General features: G+C 45.1%; 1 protein-coding gene across 1 annotated transcript in view; it reads right to left on the bottom strand.

Annotated features, from left to right (window-relative positions):
* The window catches only part of ZC3H4 (zinc finger CCCH-type containing 4), a gene marked incomplete at its 5' end in the record, with an annotated part of 29,934 nt that extends 16,437 nt beyond the window's left edge, over nt 1-13,497 (bottom strand). Inside the window, one exon of the mRNA XM_084612321.1 lies at nt 13,340-13,497. Within this exon, the coding sequence (XP_084468447.1) occupies nt 13,340-13,497 (158 nt within the window). The remainder of the gene's footprint in view (nt 1-13,339) is intronic.
* Between the last annotated feature and the right edge of the window lie 546 nt (nt 13,498-14,043).

Genomic DNA, 14,043 nt, shown 5'->3' with positions numbered 1-14,043 from the left:
TGGCATTTCACTCCTCACAAAATCACTCAAGGCACTTAAGCCAGCTGGACATCTTGGGGCTTCCTAAATCTAAAGGTAACACTAGTCCCAAATACCTTGGTTTGAGACATCTGTAACAGTTGACTTTGTTATCACCTGTGTCACTGGAACATACAAACAGAGCCTATTCAACTCTCTCTCATGTTCACACACACACACACACACCTCAGACCAGAAGTTCCCATCTATGCACATTTTTAAAAAATGAAAGCCTATAAAATAATTCTACTGAACAACATACGACAGCAGAGACTGCAAAATTACAGCTTCAAATCTTAGAGAACATTATCACAAATTCCACCAGTCTTTGAATTAAAGTCAACATACAACAAACCATGTGGTCCTACGAAGATAAAAATAAAACAAATCATCACAGAAACCCCATTATTCCTGTTGTCTATCCTAATTATTATATGAAATCCGGCAAATCATGTACTGAAGAAGCATCTAGCTCCTCTTCCAGGGGTTTCAAACAGGCAACTTCTTATCTAAAAAGCACCTGTGTGTGTAAATTTAAATAAATAAATAAAACATTGGTTTAATCTACAATTATCTGGACTCTTGCTTGGAAAGAATAGCTGTTTGAGCCCTCATTTCCAAGTGAGAATGCTGCCTTAAGAAAATTTAATTTGTCTCTTAATTTTGGATTGGTGAGACAAATCTGGAAACACACGCACTGCTGCTTCCTGATCTTTAGACCACATTAGGGTTCACACATAACTACGGTTCTCATGAGATGAGATAAAACAAATCAAGATCGGAAATGTCCTCAGAGAATTTTCCAGTCACATTCAGTTTAAGAATTACTGGGGTTTGGTGAAGGGAAGCTTTCTCCAAGCTCAAAATAAATCAAATTTACAAATCAAGTAAGGGTGCAAGCAGTACTTGAATTCTCTTTTTATACTGCTCACTCCTTCCCGAATCCTACAAATTCTCATGTTCTTAATCTTGTTCTAATTTTCCATCTCTTCTATGCTCTGACCAAAGAAGTACATACTTATCACTGTTCAAGTCTTTATTTAAAATGATGATTTTGAGTATGATGAATGGATGGAATTTTATCCCTGAGTTTGGAGAACAGGATGGATATGCAATTTAAGGGTAACCCTTTCCTCAAAAGCCTTAGTAGCAAGCAGTACCACAGTGAAGGGAAACTTCAGAGGGAGTGTCCCCTTGTTGGCAATTCTATATAGGGTACAGGGCATAGAGGCAATGCTCTCCCTCAAGATGCAAACACCTTCAGACCTCAAACAGCTATCATCATGTCTCCTTTCACAGGGATCTTTCTACGTTGTCTTCATTATTTACTTGGCAGAAGTGCCCAAGATTAGCTCGGAGCTGTGCAGACACCTTGGAAGGCACTGTCCCTACCCCAGCGAGCGTACAGTCTAAAACTCATGACAAGATCTCCCCCCTCCTTTTTTGTTAAAAGCAACGCACAACAATAATGGTGGCGTTACTGCTTTTCAGTGGCAAGAATTCAAACAGAAACAGCATTTAGGACATTAATCTTTGGCCCCGCTACAAAAACATCTCCTATTAATTTCACTGCTGCTGAAATATGCTAAAATGGACAGCCCTAGAAACTGAAACCATGCCTTTAGCTGCAGGACAGATACAGCACCGATGGTGCAAAGTTCCACTCTCTACATTGCCCCCTGCTAATGTGTCTCACCCCTTCCACGGGAGACACTGAGCTCTGGGGAAAGAAGGGACTTCAGTCATTCAACCTCCCTGCTGAGACTGCAACCAAGGGGCCCGGTCTGTTTGTGGTTTTGGGGAATGATTTATCTGGATTTTACCAATGGTAAAAGGGCATCCCCCAACCCCCTCCAGGATTCTGGATGACCTTGGCAATCTCTGCATTACATAAATGAACAGAGTAATCAATACCACCAAATTACATCAAACAACACACTGATCATGTACATAGAAATTAATCGACCCCCATGCCAGAGTCCCATGTCAGCACAAGCCCTGCCCAACCCCAATCTCCCCGCAAGGCCAGGGAGGACAGACAGTAGGGTGACAATACTTCCCAAAGGGAAAATGGGACGCTGCACTGGACTGGCCTGAGCCCTCTCCCCACCCCAGCACCGGCTGCCCTGAGTGTCCCTCCCTCACACAGGGATAGCCCAAGTCCCCTCCCTACCCCGCCCCCCCATGAGGCTGGGGTCGCTGGTACCCCTGTCTACCCTCTCTCCATCCCCCCCACGCGAGGCTGGGGTTGCTGGAACCCTGCCTGCCCCCTGCACAAGCCGTGCCCCCCTGTAAGGGGCTGACATCTCCACTCTTTCCCTCGCATGTTCCTCCGCACAGCACGCCACTTGTTGGACAGAAGTGGGCATCTGTCCAGTTTGCTCTTGCCAACTGATCAAGTCGGCAAAAGCAAACGGGACAAATGCCCACTTTTGCCAAAAAACTCGGGACGGCTGGGACAAGGCTTAAAAAAGGGACTGTTCTGGCCAAACGGGACATATGGTCACCCTAACAGACAGGCACTGTAATACACCGGTAGGTTAATAGTGACCTGGAGAGGATGCGAGTTTCAAAGGCCCAGGGCCTTAATAAAAAACATTCCACCAACAAATCCCTCTAGCCTATTCTGACGGGACTCCCGCTCAGGTGCCTCTGTTGACTGCAGCTATGATAGCGTCATGGGACAGAGGCGTCTCTTAGACAGGGAGATCCCAGACTATCTACAGCCGTGTAAGTCAAAACCAACATCTTAAAATCAATCCAGAATTCAACATGCAGCTAGGGCAGGTCATGCATCACAGGTCTAATGTTAAAAGAACAGGAGGACTTGTGGCACCTTAGAGACTAACCAATTTATCTGAGCATGAGCTTTCGTGAGCTACAGCCCCCTTCATCGGATGCATACCGTGGAAACTGCAGCAGACTTTATATACACACAGAGACCATGAAACAATACCCCCTCCCACCCCACTGTCCTGCTGGTAATAGCTTATCTAAAGTGATCATCAAGTTGGGCCATTTCCAGCACAATGTCTAATGTTCTCAAGGTCTAATGTTCTCAGTGGTAGCTGATGACAGAACAAGAAGTAATGGTCTCATGGTCTCAAGTTGCAGTGGGGGAGGTTTAGGTTGGATATTAGGAAAAACTTTTTCACTAGGAGGGTGGTGAATCACTGAAATGCGTTACCTAGGGAGGTGGTGCAATCTCCTTCCTTTGAGTTTTTTAAGATCAGGCATGACAAAGCCCTGGCTGGGATGATTTAGTTGGGGATTGGGCCTGCTTTGAGCAGGGGGTTGGACTAGATGACCTCCTGAGGTCCCTTCCAACCCTGATGTTCTAGGATTCTATGAAATAAACACTGATTAACAAGCAAGCCGACAAATTCTGCACCATCTGCAGTTTCCAAATAGATTTAAGAAGTATCCGCATGTAGAACGCATGGAGGAATCTAATTTCAATGGCAGAGATGACAGTGGCAGAGTCTGCATATGAAAGGAACGGGCACAACTTCCTAGCTGCCAGTAGATGGAAAAAGGCCAAAGCGGCTGTAGCTACTACCTGCTCTTCTAGCAGCAGGTAGGAATCTCATTAGACACTGCCGTCCCAGGTCAGGAACCAGGTCAACCACAGACAGATGCACACCTTGAGTGAACAGAAATAATCCCTGTCATCTCCTCTGGTAAATTTACCAATCCAACCAACATCACCACAGTCTTATCTGGGTTGAGCCTCAGACAGCTAGCCCTCAGTCACACCCCAATATCTCCCAGACAGTGACCAATGCAGTTAACACTTCTGAAGTTATTTTGAATGGACTAAGGTCCTGCAACTCATTACACAGAGAGCTGAACAGACATTAGAAGACAACATTTGGTCATCATCTGCTTGGATTGGATGGAAACCAGCTCTAGCCCCTTAGAGATCAAAGGTTTCAGAGTAGCAGCCGTGTTAGTCTGTATTCGCAAAAAGAAAAGGAGTACTTGTGGCACCTTTTAGAGATCAAACACTCTGGATCCCACCATTGCCAATTTCCCTGAGCCATCCATTCCCACTTTAATCCAAAATTCCAAACCTGTTTTGGTTTGTATTTGCAACATATTAATAACAGATTTGTTCAATCCAAGATCAGGCTTGCTGCAGGACTACCTGTTCCTGCAAGCATGTGGAATTTTGAAAGGCAAGCACCAGCTGAATAAGCTTCAACTAGTCACTGAAGTACAGTGTCCATCCGGGGTTCATGTTCCACACATCCAAATGGCACAAAGGTAGAAACCAACATGAGAGTGCTTGGAGCAATATCTGGTGAATTCAGACCCTATACACATTTCTGACAGAGAATCAAATAATAAATGTATAAAGCCAATGAGAAAAAAAATAGGTAAAACAACTCCAATTTCCCCTTCCAGCAGCCATCTCCCTTTGTCCCCACAACAATTACCTCAGATACTCCAGAATCTCAAAACAATGGCTCAGTACAATACCTGGTGCCTGACAACCCTTTCTCCTTCCCCCAGCAAATTACGCTTTGCTACTAGTTAAAAACAAAAGCCCCTCTAAGATCACCAAATCTCAGCAAGTTATGATTTCCAAGGAAACACTTCCAAAGTCTAACGCACACATGACAAATCGAAAACACACGAGAAACTAGGAGTACACATAACATGAAAGATTTTCCTCCCTTTAGAGCAGCCAGAGAGAAGGCAAGAATCCCTGAGTTCTAACATTATATGTGCCTGGGGAGTGGCTCGTCGGTTTTCATCTTCCCACGTAGCACTGAGAAGGCACTATAGGTCAGGATCAGGCTGGAGAATCCTCCATGACTGATCCCTGCAATCACAGGGCACCCAGGACACTGGTGCATCTGACTCCTTCTAGAAAATAGGAAAATCAACCCTGGACTAGATGAACCAACGGTTTTAATGGGATTGGAGCCGGTTTAAAATGGCAGCTTCACAAAGGAAAGAAACGGTGTTCAAACTTTCATACCAGCCTCCCAGAACCAACAGAAACCGCATTATTTCAGACATTTACAAGCAGATGGAAGAACGATGTGGAAACAAAAGTACTGTCAGGAACAATCGTGCAGTCTGGCCACAAAGGACTGGGCTTCAAGAGACTCAGGGTACAGCTACACTGGAAATGCTACCGTGGCACAGCGCACCATTGTCGTGTAGACCCTTACTAAAGTGCCGCAGTGAATCCATCTTGTCAACAGGCGGTAGCTAGACTGACGGAATTCTTCCATCAACCTAGCAGTGTCCAGCGTGTAGCTGGGTACAGTACCGAGGAGAAAAGAAAAGCTCACGCTATGCTGTGAGAGAAAACAAGCTGGGCAGGCTATTTACAGTATTCATATTCTCCTATGGCCACTGCTGATGAGCCAGTATTTTAAAGGCCTGCTGTGGTATGGTAAATTCATTCAGCCACGTATGTTTCACCATGCATGCTACCATCCAAGGGGAAGAAAGGCTACTCCCATTAGCATCGCTCTGCTTAAATCAGCATTACCTTCCCCGAAGCACCTGCCAATTGGGCATTGCAAAGTTGCTCTTAATTTCCTATCTTCCCTGTTGGCTTTAAACAGGAACGAGTGCTCTCATCAATATCATGTTGCAATCACCCTAATTGCAATTCCCAGCAGTAAGAACAACTGGCATTTTTGCTGAGTAAAGTACACAGTTCTTCAGCTCTGCTTTGAATTACTCTGGCCTATGTACATTTTGGAGAAAAGAATTTATCAGCCTGCTCCATCATGGCATATATGAGCGACAAACGTCATGAAGAACAAGAGGACAATCTGAAAGTAAGCGTAAAAGCCTGTGCCTACTGCGAGCCAATTTGTGAACCAGTTGCTAGGACTCCAAACAGAACTAATTCTAGTGATACAAGTTACTTCGTCATTGTACAAATCTTCAACAGAATAAGAGAAAGTCTAATAAAGCACTTTTATACAGATGTTTAGATATCAAGCAAAATCTTGGGCGAAATGGCACAGCGTAGCACCCACCACGGGGCAAGGAGCCATACATTCCTGAATTCCTTAACTCAGGTTCTGCCACTGACTCATTTTAGTAGCGTTGGTCCCATTATTTAATCTTTTAACCTCAATTTCCCAGTCTGTAAAATGGAGATTATAATACCTACCTCAGAGAGAGCATGTGAGGGTTAATTCATTAGTGTTTGGGAAAGTGCTTTGAGGTCTTTGGACAGAAGGACTCTAGAGGGCTTAACATTATTTCACCATTAACTTTGGGTTTGGGTTTTCACACAAACAAAATAGAAAGTAACACCAGAATCTGAAATCTGGCAAGTTATAAAGGCATCTGAAAGTTAGGGTGAGTAAAACTATGAATTAAAAAGTGTGAGTAAAAACGATTATAAAGTGACAAGGCTGTGCCAATTTCATAAGCTAGCTCACCATTTACATTCACTGTGGTTATACAGTAAAGAAGCCAAGTTGGTAAAGTGGTTAACGTATTTGTAGAGAAAAATGCTGACTGTGGGAAAATCCTTAGCTAAGTGTGTACCCATCTTGTGGCCTTCCTATAGTCCCCTCACATTTTTTCTATCAAGGGCCGTCTCCAGTACAGAGCTCGCTGCTACCTTAACAGAATGCTGAGCTTTATCTATCGCACTGCATCTATGACATCACAATCCTAGTAATGACCTAAACACAGCCCTATGAACCAGCCGCCACCTCAAGCAGACATGGTGTCATAAAGGTGAACTCTCTCATATGACAGCAGCAGAGAAAACAAAAATATTATTCACACCAGCATAAATCCGAAAAAAATTGGGAAAAGTGTCGCCTTTTGGAAAACAATTTCTAGTTTTCTGATTTCTTCTTTTTTAACCATTATATATTGTAATCAATTCTAAAATGGGACACCAGTTGTTTAGAAAGATTTTTTTAAATCACAGAAATAAGTAGCAAAAATAATACATGGTTTTTATGTAAAAATTGGAAATTTGGTGTATGCTCAAGGTCTTTCACTACCACGTATTGTTAGAAATTACAGAAATTAGAATGTCAGTTATCCAAACTATTTCAGAACTTTGAGTTACATTTTTTGTGATGAACTGAAGGTAAACAGGAGTTCAGCCACACAAGGTGTGTTTGTATATATGCACATATAGAATGTTAAATCATCCATTGGGATTATGGGGATTAAAGCGCAAAATGCAATATTATGCACAAAACAGAGTTAAGAAAGAATTTCGCTCAGAATAATCTTGCACTTGTGAGTTACTAAGTATTATTTTTTTGCTCTGTTTTCTTTTAACAATAACTTCTGTTTCATGTGAATACAGGAAACAACAACATGTTTTATGTAATAACAGCATTTCTACTATGCAAATGTGTCTATTAAAACAATTCATGTACTTTTTAAAAATAATTCAAAATGGCTTAGAAAAATTAAGGGCTAAATATTTACAAAGTTCCATTTCACATAACTAAACAATACTTGGTTGAACTAGGAAAAACTCATATGAAACTGACAAATTATGAAAACATTTTGCACATTACTGACAGCTGTAACTGAGATAATTTACTAGTTATGCTAAAGATTTTATAATTATTTTCCTCATCACAGCTACAAAAGTTGGTCCAGAATAACATGCTCTCCCTCATGTGCCAACTTCATATGGAAACAAGTGGTTTTACTATCTATGGAAGCTGGAAATGGAAGAGAAGGAAGTTTGTCTGACCCAAGGGAAAGAAAAATTTCCTCTATAAACCCACCTGTTACAAAACGTGGGAGTATCTTATTTACAGTTATAAAAAACAGCTTTATCCAAAGTGTTGATCACAGGGGAGGAGAGTTAGGATGGTGATTAATATCTGGGCTGCCACTACTGCAGAAAACCTTCCTTTTTACAACAGTTATGTGCACAACAGGTGCAGCTGAGCATGAAATCCCACGTACAGTGCGATCTGTTTTAGCGGAGTGGATCCACAGACTACAAAACCTGAACGTTAACATACAAAGAAAAATGGCTGCAAGGTAACTGAGGTCAGCATGGAAGAATACAAAAAATGTGGCAAAAATGCATCTTTTCAAAGCAATAGAAGGGGTGGGCTCTATTAGAAAATGAACCACAAACATAGGTTAACAGGAAGTTTACTGGACTGAAAAGTCTGCAAGATCTAATCTCACAATCATGAAATATTAACTTCTAATCTTGCATGAATTTAAGCCAAATATATGAAACTCTAGCTAGACTGTATAGCACATTTCCCTATCCTTGGGATAAATGTCTTTCTTCAACCTCAAGAAAGGTATGATCAGGAGGGTTTAAGATGAATTTTGTTTTCTATTAATAATCTGATATTTTTACAGCACATTCAATATGGGGAGGAAACAAACTACACAACAAAATCAGCAAAAAGAAGAATGAACGCTGAAAACTAGTAAGAAAGCCACTAAACAAGCTGAAAATGTAGGGAATGGAGAAAACTTCATGTGGGAGTGGGAAGAGACTATTCTAGTTGAGAACAAGTTTCCAGTCATGCCATGCCATAGCATCTTTCTGAACAAGATTTAAACGGCTTTTTTCCGGTTTTGCAGTATGTACAGCACGGTGGAGATCTTGTGTTGTTTTATGGTGTGTTGTGGCTCTTTTTAATGTAGGCAGTGGTACACTGTCTTAGGTTACTACCTGAGTTCTGTAAAGGCCGTCAAAGGCCTGGATGGACGGGAGATCTCCACATTAAAGATGGGATTTTCAAAGGAACCTTTCAAAGAGAATTACCTGTCTATCTCAATAGGATTTGGAGTCCTACCTCCCTCGATACAAATATTGCTTAATTCACTAAAACCCCGAGAGACTCGGTACAATCCTGAAGTAAAAACGGAACTGGCCAGAACTTGCCTCTTCTCTGCTCCTTCAGAGTGTTGCCATCTTGGATTTTCACCTCAAGATGGTAACAGCGTGAATAAGGTCAACTGAGAAACCAGGACAATATTCACTTTGCAAACTGGTGTGGCCTCAAGAACGCAGTGTACTTTGTTGCCTACAGAATCATTCAGGTTGGAGTAGAAATTCCATCCCAAGTTTCTCAGCCTTTCTTCAACTTGGGACATTAACTGTGGGTTCTCCACAGAGAGTTCTACGAGACATTCCTCTCAACCCAAGGTAAAACACTGATGTCATTCCTGCACTGGGGTCTCGCTCACTGCCTCTCAGTTTGTAACCAAGTTACAAACTGCTGCTTTTCTTTTCTATTTTGAAGGGACTTTTATACCGGGGGAAACTTTCACATATGGCTTTAAAACCATAATCCAGCTCTCACTTGGCATGTTTTTGCCCCAACTGCTAACTACTGAAGTCATCTGAGTTTAGACAGTTGGCTCCTTCCCACCCCTGTTACTAGATCCCGCAGTGAAGTAATAATGTTGTTTTGATATTCTAGACATTGCTACAGCACTAGACTGATGTCACAAACCCAGGAGTATAACAAGGCTATTGAAAAGGCTATTCTGGGGTTTGGGATTTGCTTTAATCACTTCTCAACCAGTGCCATAAAGTACTGCCAGACCGAAGGACCAAGACTTTGTTTGCAAGGGCTGGTATCTTCTGAAGCAGCAGTTGAGAAATAAAATACCATATACCCAAGCTTTCAACTTTCCAAAGAGGTACACGCTTCACTTCTAGTCCTAGCAGGATTCCAGGCGAAAGACTAGATCATTCCGAATACCATCTTGCTTCATCTATCTGCACTTCAATTCTCACCTGACACTATTAGTGGCTAATTCAAGAACTGCTAAAACTAGAAATCTTTGCCTTAAACTATCTGGAAGTAACCAAGTAATACAAAATATTAACAAACATTTAGGCATGTGTTGAATTTACTATGAAAAGCAATTCCATTGATTTGCATGGGCCTACTCATGGCAGTAAAGTTAAACCCATGCCTATAAGTTTTCATGACTGGGGCCAGAGTCTTGAGTGCTGGATTATGGTCATGACAGAACTGAAAATGCAGGATTGTAATCAGAGGAAAACATTAGAAGATTGAGTGTCACTTCATTTACTAACATTTAAAAAAACTCCAAAACTTGAATGTTCATTTTGTGAAATCTCTCAACAATTCCACAAAACTTGGCAGTTTAAGATTCGACTGCTTCTGATTTTACAACAATTCCTATTTCCATTTCCATGAAGAAGTGGCACTACATTAGCTCAATAAAGTGGAAATTAGTATAAGATTCTCCTCCACCAAATATCTAGTTTCTCAGCTGCATTAGGCCATTCTAGTTCCCAATGACAGTTGATACAGAAACTGCTGATGACATCAGTCAATAATAGATTAAGACTCAAAAAGCCTTTCAGATTTTGCTTGGAAAATGATCTACTATGGAGGTATAAAAATTAACTTTTATTTAAATTTTGTGGAACAACTGACAGGTTTACCATGAAGATGTTATTTAAAAAAATATGGCTTTAACAAATTAGGAGAAACCCATACTGTCAGGTCCCACACCTCATGAACTGCCAGGGCTAGAAACACCTTAGCCAGGTACGTAAACATTTTCCAGCTCTGACCCTGGCCCATTGATCAAAGAGACATTTCAATCCCTATGACTTCATAGCAAAAGTCAGCTGCCAGAGGTAGGATGTTAGGGAGAAAGGTCCCATTATAAAATAAATCTAAAATAATAGTAAAAGGAATAATACAAGTAAATTGCATTTTTGACACCTCCTCCCCCACCAGTTTTACTCAATTGTGAAAGTCCCATTCACAATGCACCAACATTTGCAACAAAAATCCTCCACTAGTCTTCGACAATGGATTAGGAGTGTTTGTGCTGTTTTATAATGGACGTTTTCTAACAAATGTATACAAGTTACTAATTATTTTTTTTTGCAGTGGAAGAAGAGTAAACAAGAGGGAAATGAAACAACACAATTCCACATAAATATACTTGTGCGTGCTTTTAAGAAACTAATTTTGTCTTTTCCACATAAGAAAAACGTAAACTGGATGGAATACGAATACTCCAGGACAATATGTGTGTTTTTGTTCAATATGAAGGACAGAAGGAATGACTGAGGGTTTTTTTAGCGAGGGAGGTGCGGGGGCAGTATACTGTACACTGAGGGGGATACATGAGCTAATTTATTTCATGTAAGTATTGTGAGGAACAAACTTATATGAACTTTTCATCATAATACGTTGGATAAACAAAGGGATCATGGAAACACAGGCCGAAGAGAAACTAGGACATTGTAAAACAGATTCCTATAAACGATGTGCTTATACTGTACAACACTATTTGTCCTGCTTAAACTTCTCCAGGTATCAACTATAACACTGTAAAAGGCAGTTGGGGCAGGGGGAGAGAATGTGTGATGACATTCGGGAAACAGTGATTTCTTTTGCCACAATTTTTTTTGCACACTTGTGAGTTGGTCACCAAATATTTTTAACAGGACAGTCTGCCTGCTTTCAACATAATGGAATGAGGATGGAGTTTGCAAACAAAGTAATGGATCCACATCCTGTTTCTAGATGGAATCAAGGGGTTTGAGCTAGATGACCTTTCACTCTGGTACCCGTGCCGTTTAAACGTCACAGCAGACCTATTTTTGGAGAAAACTGTGTGCTTTTGTGACATTTTTTAGTTCACATCTGCGGGGTGCATGAATCTAAAAGTCAAGTCAACACAATGGGGCAGAATCCCGCTTGGTTTGTATACATACTGTATTAACTCATTCCTTACATGAAATGTATAAAATGATGGTCTCCGGACTTTTTTTTTGGTGGTGGGGAAAAGAAAGGAAAACGTATAATTGAATTATTCAATAAAAGAGAATACTTACCACCCCAACCCCTGCATCACATGAAATACAGAACTCCTTAGAGAGGAAGGCACACTAACACAAATAAGCAGCTCTCTGTACTACACAACTGCCTTCAAAGGGGAGTGGGAAGGGGAGCATCTCTCTCTCTCTCTCACAAATGTACATGATTAAGCTGTTTATTTTTGTGCACTGCATTCAATAATCTCTGGCTCTACCTTTTCAAATGACAGCAAGTGCTAATACTAACAAAGGGAACAGTTGCCTTATGTTTCTTTGGCAGGGGAAAGGTGCTTCACATACTTCTCTGAGGATAAAAGGAGAGAGGGTTTTCCTGGGGGACTATAAACCTTTCAGTACCTTGATAGACTGGGATCACTTGAGATTCCAGCTGTGGAAGAGAGTCTCTTTATATACAGTGGGTAGGGGGAGGGGAAACAAGGGGCTCAACACATCCCATACCACTACACACTCCTCATTACACCCCATTATGCCTTTCTGCCCACACTGCACTCCCTAAAGCCCCCATGTGGCCTGCAGGGGTCCATGAAACCACTGAGAACAAACGGGGCATTAATGAGGCCAATACTGCCCAGCTGGGCTATGGGGTCCATGACCTCATTAAGGAGTCCATAAAGCCTTCCCTTAACCCCCCCAAAAGCTGGAAGACCAGAAGAGGCCCCCCCCCAGCGCCTCTCACTCCCCTCTAGTGCCAGCAGCTCAGCTCCCTGCCAAGCCTCCACAGCTACCCCCCCCCCGAACATAACCCCTTCCCTACTGCTGCCTCCCCTGGCCCCTAACGCTAATCTCTGGCCTGACCCCCACCTCTGGTTAGTTCCTCCCTTCCTCTGTGACCCCCCCCCAATCCCTGATGCTCCCTCCACAGGATCCTGCTACCAAACCTTGTCCCCCAGGTTCCCCCTTTTCCTATGACCCCTGATGCTCCCCGCAAGGCTGCCCCATATACAACCCACCCCAGGTTAATGTTCCTGGCTGATCTCAGGCCGTGACCCCCAGGTTCCCCCTTTTCCTATGACCCCCGATGCTCCCCCCAGGGCTGCCCCATATATAACCCGCCCCCCCAGGTTAATGCCCCTGGCTGATCTCAGGCCCTGACCCGCAGGGTCCCCCTTTTCCTATGACCCCCGATGCTCCCCCCAGGGCTGCCCCATATATAACCCACCCCCCCAGGTTAATGCCCCTGGCTGATCTCAGGCCCTGACCCCCAGGCTCCCCCCCGGGCCCCACCCCCCCACGCAGGTCCCGGGCACCCCCTGCTTCTGGCGCTCCCCCCGCCCCCCTGCCCCGGGGCTCTCTCCCCTCCCCGGCCGCCGCCCCCCGGGCGCCCCCCGGCTCAGGCCCTGCCCCCGTCTCCCGGGCGGGCGCCGCCGGCGGCCCGCGGGGGGCCCCCGGCTCCGCGCCCCCCGCGGCGGCCCAGCCCCCCCCAAACCTGGTCCGGCGGGCCGGGCGGACCCGCGGACGGGCAGAGGCGCTCGGGAGAGGCGGTTACGGGACCTTTCGTCCGGGCCGTGGTGGTGGAGTTGTGGCGGCGGCCGGGGGAGGCCGCAGCTGCCGCTGTCGTGGTGGCGGCAGGACGGAGATGGGGGGGCGGAGTGCGGGCTGGGGGGGGAGGCGGCGGCGGCGGGGGGGGCACTCGGGCTCTCCACGGCCATAGGGGGGCACACGGGGCACAGTCACTGTACGGGGGGGCTCACTCGGCGCGGCCCCGCGCTCCGCGGCCAGGCCCACAAAATGGCGCCCGCCGGGCACGCAGCCGCGCCGAGCCAGCGCCCCGCGCGGCCGGCGGAAGCGGCCGGAGGTTGCCGAAGGGGGAGCCGAGCGACCGGCGGAAGGAGCCGGAGATTGCCGAAGGGGGAGCCGAGCGGCCGGCGGAAGGAGCCGGAGATTGCCGAAGGGGGAGCCGAGCGGCCGGCGGAAGGAGCCGGAGGTTGCCGAAGGGGGAGCCGAGCGGCCGGCGGAAGGAGCCGGAGATTGCCGAAGGGGAGCCGAGCGGCCGGCGGAAGCGGCCGGAGGTTGCCGAAGGGGGAGCCGAGCGGCCGGCGGAAGGGGCCGGAGGTTGCCGAAGGGGGAGCCGAGCGGCCGGCGGAAGGAGCCGGAGATTGCCGAAGGGGAGCCGAGCGGCCGGCGGAAGGGGCCGAGTCCGAGCGGGCGGCGCCGGAGATGCCCGAACGGGGCCGAACGGGGAGTCGGGTAAAGGG

This window comes from Lepidochelys olivacea, assembly GCF_965140295.1.
Source record: "Lepidochelys olivacea isolate rLepOli2 genome assembly, chromosome: 23".
Taxonomy (NCBI): Eukaryota; Metazoa; Chordata; order Testudines; family Cheloniidae; genus Lepidochelys; species Lepidochelys olivacea.
This window is presented reverse-complemented; position numbering and strand designations above follow the sequence as displayed.